A 12,101-nucleotide genomic window follows, 5' to 3' on the forward strand; every position below is an offset into this window, starting at 1 on the left:
CAAAAAACAGAAACATTGTGGGTTTCCGTGGGTTTGGTTTTGGGTTTTTTTCCTCTCTCTCCGTCTGTTTGCGAGATTTTTAGATTTCACATGTTATGAACAGTAAAATGACAACAGAATCCCACAGGTTTCTGTTTTAATCTCTGGAAGATGGTCTCCTCTCTCAAAAACAGAGGGGAAAGATGAAACTTGGTGATACCTACATTGGTTTGGATTATATATAATAGCTAAAAATTGTGTGTAATTTTTAGTCTTTTGAATTTTTCATGGAATTTTCATTTGTCCAAGAAAACAATGCCTCAGTGAGATTTCCTGAAGCAATGAAACCTGTAATTGTAACACTAGGCTAGCAAATATCCAGAACAATGTTTGGGTAGGGAAAAGAAGAACTGCAGGGGAAGGCAGCATCCAAAAGGGTCTTTGTGTTCTGCAACTTTTGTTATGTCCTGCTGAAGATTTATAAAGTACAATGTAAAAAACTTGCTTTCCCTTCCAGGTTAACTGCCTCATTTCTAACCTATTACAGGGTGTGTCTAATTATTCAGTGAGCTGCTAGTTTTCTCAAAGGGAGAGATTCCTTTTTTCTTTGTGTTGAAAACCATATGCATTCATACAATGGGCAAGTAGTTATACCATTTAGGAATCATCCAGTGGATGGAAAAAAGGAGACAATATTTTCATAACATGGAAATGGTATTTTAAGAGATTAACTTTAAATAATTGGATAAGTTTTTAAACCCTAATGTCATAATGCTGTAAATACTGTGACATGTCACTTTAATCTCTCAGACCATGCATGTGTGTTAGCTACACAAGTATGGAAGTGCTTATAAAAATAAAAACTCTGATCAGGGGAACCCTCTTTGGTGTTTTTCACTTGGTATGTGTAGGGCAGTTTGGATTACACTCAATACATAATTCAGAGTGCAAATAAATGTCTGTGCTTTACTGGAAAGTATTAGAGAGCTTTGAAAGCCTTTCAAATGTTTTCCCCAGATCACTCAGTAACTTCTATGTTGTTTACCCATTTTATACTGGTTGAGCACATACACAAGTTCTTAATCTACAGTGTCTGCTGTTTCTAGACCCTGGATAGTTTTACCTAAGAAGTCCCCGTGGGCCCTTGCCCCATCCTGCAATATAGCTAAGTCTGTGATGATGTTAAGTTTACTGGAATACACCTATTTTGTGGATACCTTTTGCCCAGATCTGGTTTTAGAGATCAGAATGAAGATTTTAGATAAAGAAACAAGTCTGATTTTCCTTTGTTCCAGTTCTAATTTCCAGTCTGCTGGACTATGGCTGCACTTCTGCAAGCTGCAACATGACATGCCACAAAGACGCCAGGTGTGAAGTTCAGGGTGGGACAACAGGCTGTTATTGCTCCCAAGGATATACGGGAAATGGCATAACGTTCTGTTCCGGTAAGCAGATTTTACCTATATGGATTTCTGTTATGTGCTTGCTTGAAAAACTTATTCAAGATCCCGTTAGCTCAAGGAGTAACCTTTATGTCACAACACCTTACACTAACATGTTCTCAAAGCCAAAAACTTCAGCAGTTTCTGAGAAATTCTACAACTTACTCTCAGCCTGGTATATTAATACAGCATACCCTGCATCTTAGTTGAGTATGACCTGTTTTCCAGCTTTCTTTTTCCATGAGAGATGCTGATGTATCTTCTCTGATTCAGCTTCAGCAATTTCCTTTGTGACTCAGGACTTCTGAAGCTTGGAGTTGGCATGACTGCTACTTTACAGCCCTCACATCTCATCCACACACATATAGCGCTAGGCCACTCTTCCCAGCAGCTGATCATGATCAAATAATACAGCTCCTGGGCTACTCTTGAGGACTGAGGAGGTGTGTGTGTGTGCCACAGAGACATGCCCGTGTGTGAGGCCAATGTTAATTTTTCCACTACAGCTGCTTGCAAGGGAAATATGCCAGAAATCCTACGGAGGGGTCTGCCTCTGGATGCCTCTGTCTTCCATCCAAAGAAAAGGGTATTTTCCCTGCCTTAATTTTTGAGTTGTCCTCCACTATGAATGTCTCTAGTACATATTTCCACTGTTACATATAGCTATGCCCAGCTGCAGGCAGGCTGAAATTCATGTGAATCTTGTCCGTTTTCAGTGTCCTGAGAAGTAGTTATGAATATTAACCATCCGTTTGGTCAGGGTTTGTGTTTGCTGCATCTTGGGAAATTTAGCAGTAACAGAGGCACTTCGGTTTGGTATGCGCACAGGTAAGCGGCCCACCTTTCGTTTGGGTTTTTATAGCGCATTTGCCATTGCGTACTCGGAAGTGTGGTTCTTTTAGGAAAATTTAGAATGCAAAGACCTTTTTCCTAAGAAAGCTGCCTACCGTTTTATAAGCTGGGAATGCTTAGAGAGAAATATAAGAGGTCCAACTTAGAGAAGGTTGCTCAGGGCCTTGTCCAGCTGAGTTTTGAGTATCTCCAAGGATGAAGATCGCCCACCTCTCTGGGCCCCTGTTCCAGTGTCTGACTACCATAATTTTGAAAACTTTTTTCTGATATGTAGTTGTAGTTTCTCTTATTGCAGCTTGTAACTTTTGCCTCTCACGTGCACTTACTGCTGTACATTTCTAATAATAGTTTAACTTCATCTCCTCCCATGACCCCCCATTAGGTAGCTGTAGAAAGCAATATGATTTCGCCTTTGCCTTCTCTTCTTAAGCCTGAACAAACACTGTTCTCTCAGCTGCTTCTTTACATCACGTGTCATGTAGTCACTAAACATATTTCTTGAATTTAATGCTAACCTTGCCCTAAATATAGGTCAATCATTATTTTTCTATCGAGTTGGTCAAATGAAAATAAGAAATGGCCTTCATCACACTAGTATTATATTTGCACTAATTCAATTTTACTACCATGAGTAAGCTGGTTGATTTGAAAGTTAAGTGCACATTATGTTTGCAGAGTCAAGGGCCTACACTTGTGAATAATGCAGAGAAAGAAGAAAACCAAGTAAAATTTTAGCAATACTACTTGGAACAAATCAAACCAGCATTTACTTATCTACCATGATCTGGTATCCACTACGCTGACTGTACTTTTCTAGAAAGTTGTGATTATGAATAATCTATTAAATTTACAGTGAAGATTACTGACATTACTGACGTTCTGAAATCCATCCATTATATATGCACCCATTATGGTGTTACTAAATCCATTTGTGTGAGAATGGATTTATCTTACCTTCCATGTTCTTTGTTCTCATACAGTATCTTTTTCTTACTTTTTCTTTTGCCTGTATTTTCTTAGGGAGATCTAAATTCAAAGTTCATAAAAACATTTATGCATCATTTCAAGAAAATCCAGTACAGTGAAATATACGTTCACAAATCTTGTGAATCAATTAATTGCTTATTAAGAATTATACTAAGTGTACGGAAACTCAATCTTTAAAATAAAATTTCCAATGTCAGTCCAGGCAAACCAGCTACTAGATGTATTTGTGGTGCTTTGCAGTTAAGTGGCAATGGTTTGAAGCAAGCCTCATGTCAGGAGACCAATGTTTTCTCTGGTAAAATACCTCAACAACCGCCAAAGTCACTTACCCTCCAGCTAAGCAGCAAAGCTTGGATCAGAACTATGTGACTGTTGCCCCTGAAAGAGAGACGATATTTCTCTAGGGCAGCATGTTACACGGTGCATTATTAATATTGTGCAGTAGTCCTCTAATAGCATAAACAAGTAACCTGAATTTTAATTGGGTAGGCTCTAAAAAGGATTAGAAATATAGGCAAAACCCTATCATAAATAGTTTAAAGCTACGAAAACGTGAAGCAAAGCCTCAGTTGTTTAATGATGTATTAGATCTTGCTGTTCTGTGTGGTGAAAGCGGCAGGTGTATCTGCTGTTCTAGAGATAGCTGCTCATTTTTCTTCAGCTAATAATCTTAGGCTTTTACAATGATAGTCCAGTCACCTTCAAAGGAGATCATCAATTATGTGCTAATACAGGCATTTTCTAAAGAGTATATGTGGTACGTTGTGTTTACATATCTGCCCTTTTAGTTATTTAGATAGGTTGTGAGAGTCGTAATTACTGTGAACAACATTAATAATTTTGCATAGCGTAGAACCAGCTTCTTCATTGTGCTTATCCTGGTAGACAATAAAACCAGAATAGTGGTTGTTTTGAGGGTTTATTCTGGAACAAGCAATTCAAATTCTTTCTCCTTGTAAAAATGTTGAACAACAAAAAAGGCTATAGCTTTTAGATTAGTCCTCTTAAGCTTGTATAGCTGGAAAACCGTCCCTCTTTATTTATAGGTACATTCTCACTGTATTTAAAAGGTTTACATTTGTTTCTCTACTTTCACTTGCTTGTAACACCTCTTAAATACTTGTAAAAGTTATTTCTTTGCTAGCTCTGTCTTTTCAATGTGATACACTTGGACATTTTCCCTTGAGTTTACTGTGCTGCAAAAGGCAATAATGCCCTGTTACATTTATTTCCTAGCATCATTATTGATGAATCGTGAATCACTGATGTCAGCATACCTTAGGAATGGGGTTTGTTAGTTTTTACTTTGCTCCCTTTGCCAGCTGGCTAAGTGACTGCAGAGAGCTCAAGATTATTGGATTTGCTGTGTATAGATAAAGACATATAGATATGAATTTAATTTCCTGGTGTCAAAGTCATGGCTTTTAAAATAATTATCCTCTTACAATCTTTCCCACAAGATTTCAGCCACTTTAAATTAGGTCATGTTTTGGGCTTTCCAAAGGCATACTTAGGCCAGTCTAACAAAAAGCTAATCCTCTTCATAATCTCATTGTCTTCAGTAAGACTATGTGCAGGAATGCACATAGTCAGGAGAATAACTGATTGTAGGATCCGGCCTCTTTTATATATTGGAATTTATATATTGGAACTTACATAGCAATAAATTCCTTCTGTACAGTATCTTCCAGAAAGCCATAAATGAGTCACCTTGTCAAGCTTTACACCTCTGAGGTACAAAATACTATCCCATTCTTCTTACTCCTTCTTTCATATTTATATTCCTTGCTTTATGTAGTATAAGATGAGAGAGAACAGCCTCTGAAAATACAACTATTTGCCTTTTAGGACTCCGTTCTTGGGCAGATGTGTATTCTGAATGTCATGCATGAGGCTTTAGCTTCACATTACCATACACCTAATTGGAGTAGCACAGCTAGAGCTCTTGGCATAAAAATAAAAATATATCCAGATAAGACTGATTTATAGACAAGTTAACTTCCTCTTGTGCAAAAATGCCATGGATTTTTTTACAGATAAATAGCGTGTATTTGCCACTTTTGTAAGTTCATTTCATTATATAAAAAGAGTCAGCCTTATAAATTAGGTGTTGCTCATAATCCCAGATTTCTTCCAAAAGAAAATTGAAGGAAACAAACAAAATTTCAGATCCTTTAGAGAAGATTGGGGTGGAAGTAAAACTTCATAGAAGCCAATATTTTATTTTTAAAACAGAGGGGAAAATGAGTTGGCATCATTGATGCTTTCCTAAGCAGCTCTGCTCTTTCAATACTGGCTGCTTCTTGATTGCTGACTGCCAATTTGCTGCTTTGCTGGCACACTGCAGGAAATTGAAGTAAACAGTGTGATCACAGTGTTTACTTTAACTTTGCAAAATACGGAAGGAAAATGAAGCAGTGCTGTTTGTTCCAGGAGGGTAGGCAGGCAAGCAGGAAAAGTCTGAACACAATATCCCTCCCAGATATCCCCGCACAATATTCCCTTGTAAATGTCACTTGCAAATTATACTGCAAAATTAATCAGTCTTACTTGTAAAATAGTTACAGCTCTTCCAGAAATAGTGAGCAGAGACTTAGGCTATCAGGGAAACTTTGTACTGAAGCAAGGCACTGACTCTTTCTGAAGTGCAGTGCAGGAGGATTTATCATTTTCCAGAGGGAAAAAATACAACAGTGCAAAGTAGTATTTTGTATCAAAATACAGAATCCCTGTTAGAACACAGGGCAATCTGTGTAAACTCAGCTGAATCAAATTGAAAGCCTACTCAATATCTGAACACAAACATATTTTCTTATTTTACTGAGGGTCATACAATGAACTCTGGCTTTTGCCAGCTGTGAAAAGGAGCTTTCCTGTGAGACATCAGCTCCTTGCTCTAAGGTGATGTCGCTGTGTCCTACCAGCAACTTTTACTGCAGTCACTGGATTTATTTTGATTCACTGGTGTCACCATTGCCATTCTGCAGCACCCAATCAATGTATAGTTTTGAGGGAATTTTTACCTTTCAAATTAACATGACCCTGTAAAACCATTGTGTATCATCATTTAATTCTATCCAGAAGTGTCCTTCAGTAAAAAATTATATAATCCAAATGCTGGTTCACCAGAGGAGAATTCTTTTTTTGTTACCAGCAGGCATACATCACTGGATGTCACTTCTGTGTTTACCAAATAGTCTGAAATCACTGATATGGAAGATCCAATACACACACTTCCTAAATTCATTTCACTGCTATCAGTTACCACAAGCTATAAAAAAGCAAATTGCAGCTGCTCTAGCATAGCAGAGAAGGAGAAAGATATGCGTTAGCCAAACACAAATAACAGGGCTCTACACAGTGGGTGACAGCTTGGAAAACTTGGGATATGCTATGCAGGAGGCCAAGGCAGACCACCAATTCCCAGCGCTTTTGACAGGTTCCTCATAGCCTCTGGGCTTGTCTCTTAATCTTCCTTACCCTTTTTCCTTTCCCCCCCTCCTCCTGTGTCTCCCAGTCTCTGCTGCTTTGCCTCCAAATTGTGCTGGATCTTTTACATGGTTTCAGGATGGAGTGTGGTAAAACCAGAGTGTGGGCTGTGTGAAAGGGCAGAAGTCATCTTTAAATTCAGAATTCCTGCCCCAGGCTTAGGTGTCTGGCTTTTTGGTGATGCCAAGAAGTGTTAGGAAGAACCATTCTGTTTGTTGCATATGTAGGTATTATATTTAATTAAGCCCATGCCTTCATGGTTCCTCTCCAGGAGACAGAAAGTTTTCTTCCCTTCCATGTCTTCATGAGTCATAACGTATCTGAGTGTTTTTCACCTTTTCCTGAAGTGCAGAGATTGACCGCTGAGCTGTGGAATGTTCCCCAGCTGAGGTATCTTGATCACACGTTCCAGATTAAACCTGTAGGCAGATCATGGAATTGAAAAGCCTGGACAAATTAGCCAGGAGGATTTGATATTCCAGTGCATGATGGTCCACTTGCCTGGGAAAGCGTGGATGTTACTGTACAAGTTAACATAGCAGATTCCTGGTCATTTGGGGACCTACAGCTTTACATCCGGCTTTTGCCTTTTCATGTGCAAGATGTTACACTTTTCTGTGAATTTGGGAAGGGTTTGATGGCTGTGATATATGTAGACTGCTGCAGACTAACCAGCTGTTGCATGGTTGCCTTCCAGTAGCAAAGGACGGAGCTATGTTTATGTTCCTGAAAATAGCCCTACCTTTCGCTATCATTGTTAGTCAAAATAGTGTTTTTGTAAAGTTAACTTTACTTTTTATAACTGAAATTGCTTATTGTAACTAGCTACTATTGAAAGTATGTTTTAGTTGAGGAGTTTAAGAGTAGGTCAGGAATTTGAAATTGAAAGGGAGAATGTGTTACAACAGTGCCTGGTGATGCATGAGAACATTAGTCAGATGGAAAGCAGTGCAATATGTTTGAAGTAACAATACGATCCTGCTGAATAAGACACAGTGGACGCTGTCTTACTCCCGTTGTCTTATCCCTGTAAATGGCTGAGTCCATTAGATTTTGACTCGAAGCATTTTATGCATTCAAAGTGCCAAATCTAGTTTTCTCACTCATATGAAAAAATCCTGCCCAGTTTCTCACTTGAATGAGACAGAGAGAAATCTTCAGAGGGTTAGCTCTCCTCCCTACTGCCAGAAAATACAGTTTGCCTGGACCAGAGATACGGCCCACTATAACAGTTTGTAAGATTGACCCTCGTTTTAATAAGCCTTGGACCAAGCCCTTGATAGGCTCACAACATTCAAAATTTGAGAAAAAAAAAAAAGGCAGTGCTATCTTTTTTCCCATGTTTTTTGTTTACATTTTCTTGAAACGGTACTTTGAGCATGACTAAAATACAGTAATGCATTTTTTGAATGGGCCAGGAAGAAACAAAACTTCCTCTTGTTACATCTTTAATCATATCCAGTCTCTCTTTTTAGATGCAAACAGGACTAATTTAAAAAGAGCTTTAAAAATGTGTGTATATGATGTGGTAGAAAAGAGTTAGTTGTCTCTCAAAAATGTACCCAAACTTTCAAGCTGATCAGCTGCACATGGATGGTTTCTTACTTGTTTAATTCAAAATGTGTTTTAACCCTTGCCAAATCATGCTGATTTCCTTTCTTGAGAAAATACTCTTTTCATCCTGCTTTATGGTCCTAAGAATCAATCAATATGTTACATGTTTAGAGGATGTGGGAAAATTCATTTAAGGAGCTTTAAACTTATTATCTCAGAGTCTGCTTACTTTGTGTCTGCCAGAGATATGATTCACTTCCTGTATCTCTAGCATCTGAAGTGGTCCCAAAAGGTCCAACAGTAACAATACATTCTTCCCAGTTGCTGGTTTGAAGAAAAAGGGTGGAAGATATTTCCAGAACATGTATGCTCATACATGTATAGTAAATGCACACAAATGTGCACACAGGGACCTATGTATAAGTAGGTATGTGAATAAAAAGCAACATTTCTATGAAAGAAATTTAAAGCAATCTCAAAATTGTCAGTTTTACTTGTTCTATAGTTGTATAGTTGAAATTAGCTTTTATTAAGGAAAGACCAGGATTTATTGGGAAGAAATTGCTTCCATAAATTCCACTTCCTTGAGACATCTTCTGTACCTAGGTCTGCTCACAGTAGAGCCCGCTGCAGCTATCAGATTCTGCAGCTGCCTTTGGGGCTGTGAAGTTAGTGTTACCCATGTAACAAGGAAAGTATCATAAGGAATTACACACATAAGAGACGATTTCATTTCTGTGCAGCTACACTGACTTCCATATAATAGTCCACCAATCTGGCATACTGATTTTACTTTTGTCTCTGTTCAATAACTCGTAGAGTTCAATAGTAGAGAAGTGTTCTCTTTAAGATTGTTTTTACTTTTTTTTTTTTATTTGTTTTCCTCTTCCAGAACAAACTGGCCAGGAGTGGTGAAGTTGTCTGTAACCTCATTTGAAATGTGTAATTTATCTAGGATGATTTGCTGGTGCACAATTTTTCTGTGTATGACTGTGAAAAATTGCCGACTGAGCTGTTGGCAGACAGAATATCAAACCCCGCTCAGCCCTGTGTGTGTGAAAGAGTTTAAGAAGGTAATTGACACTTTGGGCCTCTATTTGCCAAAGGAAGATAATGACATTCTCCAAGAAGATTAGAATCTAACCAAACATTGTACTCTAAATATAGAGCACAAAGCCAGGTGATGTTTGTGAAAATGCTGCTCAGCTGCAGGAGAAGGAGGGAGCTGAAGGACTGCAGTTTTGCACTGTATATTTTTTAGGTACACAGATTTAATTTAGAGATTATGGCTTGAAAATGAAATTTACAGTATGTGTGTTTTTCGGCGATAAGAAATTGATTTTGTGACCTTGGTACACACTAATTGAAATATCTGGCACTGTGTTTTGCTAAGGTTGAAGGAAGCCATATATGCCTGGAACCACATTCTTCTTTCACCTTGAACTGCGCAGTTAATCACAGCCGCAGTCACTGGCAGGAAGGAAGCTGCTCTTTCGCTGTGGTACAAGGAAGCTGAATAATCTCTGCTCATTGTCTAATGGATAGGTTGTTGTGTGATTACTTCGGGCTAAGTTTTAAGATATTCACGACAACTTCAAAATGGAGACTTCTGGTGGAATGAACATTCAACGAGCACTGGGGCCAGAGCTTCTCCTGCTGCCACGCAGCGGACGGAGCAAGCAGGCAGGTCTGCACAGCAGAGGCGCGGGCGCTTCTCCTTTGGTCTGCCCACCGCACGTGTGGCTGCTCATTTAGGGCTGAGACAGCTCTGTCCTGTGCTGTCTGCCGCTGTGCCAGGAGATGATACAGGGAAAAGTCTCTCCGGTTGTGCTCTCCTGCATGCTGTTCCAGTGGCGGGGAGGAGAGAGCAGCACATGGGCTGCTCTGCCCTTGGACTGTTATTCCTGTGAATCCTCCCACTTGAAAGGCCAGCTGTAGCGTTTAGGAACAGCAGCTATGTCCCAAGGGACTCCGCTGGTGGCTTTTTGATTTAATATGTCTGCTTTATTTAGCTGGGGTTCTGTCGTAGCTTAGACTTGTACAACTGTGACAGTCTAAAGTTGTCTATAAACTAGTGTGGCAGGGTGTCCCATTATTTTGCTTATTACTTAATGTTACACATTTGTTAAGTTGGCACAGGATCATGTTTTTCCAAAAGGAAAATGAAAGCTCCTGAAAAGCCTTGACAATAAATGGTTATTTGTTCAAAAACAGCCAAGTCCAATCTTTGTTTATGTTAGTAGGCTTCATGTAATGGTGTTGCAATAAAGAAAAACAGCTCTTCAGGATATGCATTGGCTTTTATGTTTTATTTGTAATGAAAGCTATGCACATAGGCAGCAATCTGCGTAAGTTACATTAAGGGAAACCATCAGCATAGATGGTGACTTGCATGTTTATATTTTTAATATTTATTTGTGGCAAAGTGTCTGAATCACAGTTTTAAAGAATGTGAAATTAGGCTGAGGTATTGCAGTTTTCATTCCCAGAAAGTTACCAAAGGAAAACTAAGAGAAAAGGTGAATTCGTCCTACACCACTGCTTCTCTCCTGCCACATCCGTTCAAAGGAGCTGGAGGGCCATTCCCTTGACCATTGCATTATCTTCTTACATTCTGTCCCAGGTTAGGAGACAGTCCAGTGATCCTCACTGCCCTCCTAACGTTGTAATGTTTTCTTGGGTATCCCCAAAGTTCAAATGGACTGAGGGCAGCACTGCCCTGGCTCACAGCTTGCATCAGAGTGTCATGGGGGGCAGGGAGTTATTGCAGCAGTGATCTCTGCACCACATGAAGGTCTTCATCACTGAACTGATATCACTGACATCTCTGATAACATCAGAGGCCCTAAAAAATGGCCACAGAAATTCTTCACGATCTTGGCATGAACTGAAAGAGAAGCTCAGCTAAGGTCTGCGGGCCTAAACAGGAGCTCTGAGCCTTGCTTTAGTTCTTTGTGCTGATGGGAAAGGAGTAGGTGGAAAATCATATTACAGTGGAGGCTTTGCCTTACTTTTTGTCTTGAATAAATCATTTTGGTGGGTAGCATTGATCCTGAGAAAGTTCTACCTTTTCAAAATCAGCCTGTAAGAAGTTCAGAAGGGAGATCTGTGGAAGCTGGAGGTACTCAGGCAAACAGGCTCGGGCCCTTTGTACCTATCCAAAACGTTTCATTATTTAGAGCTATGATGAAGCACGCATCAATTCATAAATATGACCTACTGTGCAATATAAAAATATCAATATTTCCATCCCATTGTGTAAGGGATATCTGGTGCATACAGAAAAATTTTATCTCCTTAACTACCATAGAGAAAATAGGAAAGGCAAATAGCCTTGGTACGTTGATTCCACAAAGCTTTCATCGTACCCAGCTCCGTAGTTAAAATCTAGGAAATTCTTAGTAAAGCTGTCTTTAGAAAATGGGGTCGCTTCAGGGGCACATCATACAGCATCACTACTCTCACAGGAAAAGCTAGATATTCAGTCCTAGGTGTGTTGGGACACAGTGGCGGGCTACAGAAGTGTTGAGCTCCATTTGTATCATTTTGCACATGAGGTCTGAGGCTTAGAGGATGTCAAAGGAGAGGCTGGAATAATATTTACACAGCTGTGGGCTGCAAAGAAAAGAACTGTTAACTGAACTTTTTGTACATCCTCTTGAATAAACAGGTAGTATGCTAATACCGCCAAATGCTTCTTGTCGGAGGGGAAGTATGTGCTAAAAGGCCTCTCAGCTGTATTCTCTGCTCTCAGAGAAAGCTAACATAGCTTTTATTAGCTGTAAAGTGCTCTTGCAT

At 39.4% G+C, this 12,101-nt stretch overlaps 1 protein-coding gene across 2 annotated transcripts in view; it reads left to right on the forward strand.

Moving 5' to 3' along the window:
- ADGRL4 (adhesion G protein-coupled receptor L4) overlaps positions 1–12,101 on the forward strand; it is a 76,040-nt gene that overhangs the window by 838 nt on the left and 63,101 nt on the right. For both annotated transcript variants that reach the window (XM_059821942.1, XM_059821943.1), the window contains exon 3: positions 1,275–1,424. In XM_059821942.1, the coding sequence (XP_059677925.1) occupies positions 1,275–1,424 (150 nt within the window). The remainder of the gene's footprint in view (positions 1–1,274; positions 1,425–12,101) is intronic.

Source organism: Gavia stellata, chromosome 10 (genome assembly GCF_030936135.1).
Source record: "Gavia stellata isolate bGavSte3 chromosome 10, bGavSte3.hap2, whole genome shotgun sequence".
NCBI lineage: Eukaryota > Metazoa > Chordata > Aves > Gaviiformes > Gaviidae > Gavia > Gavia stellata.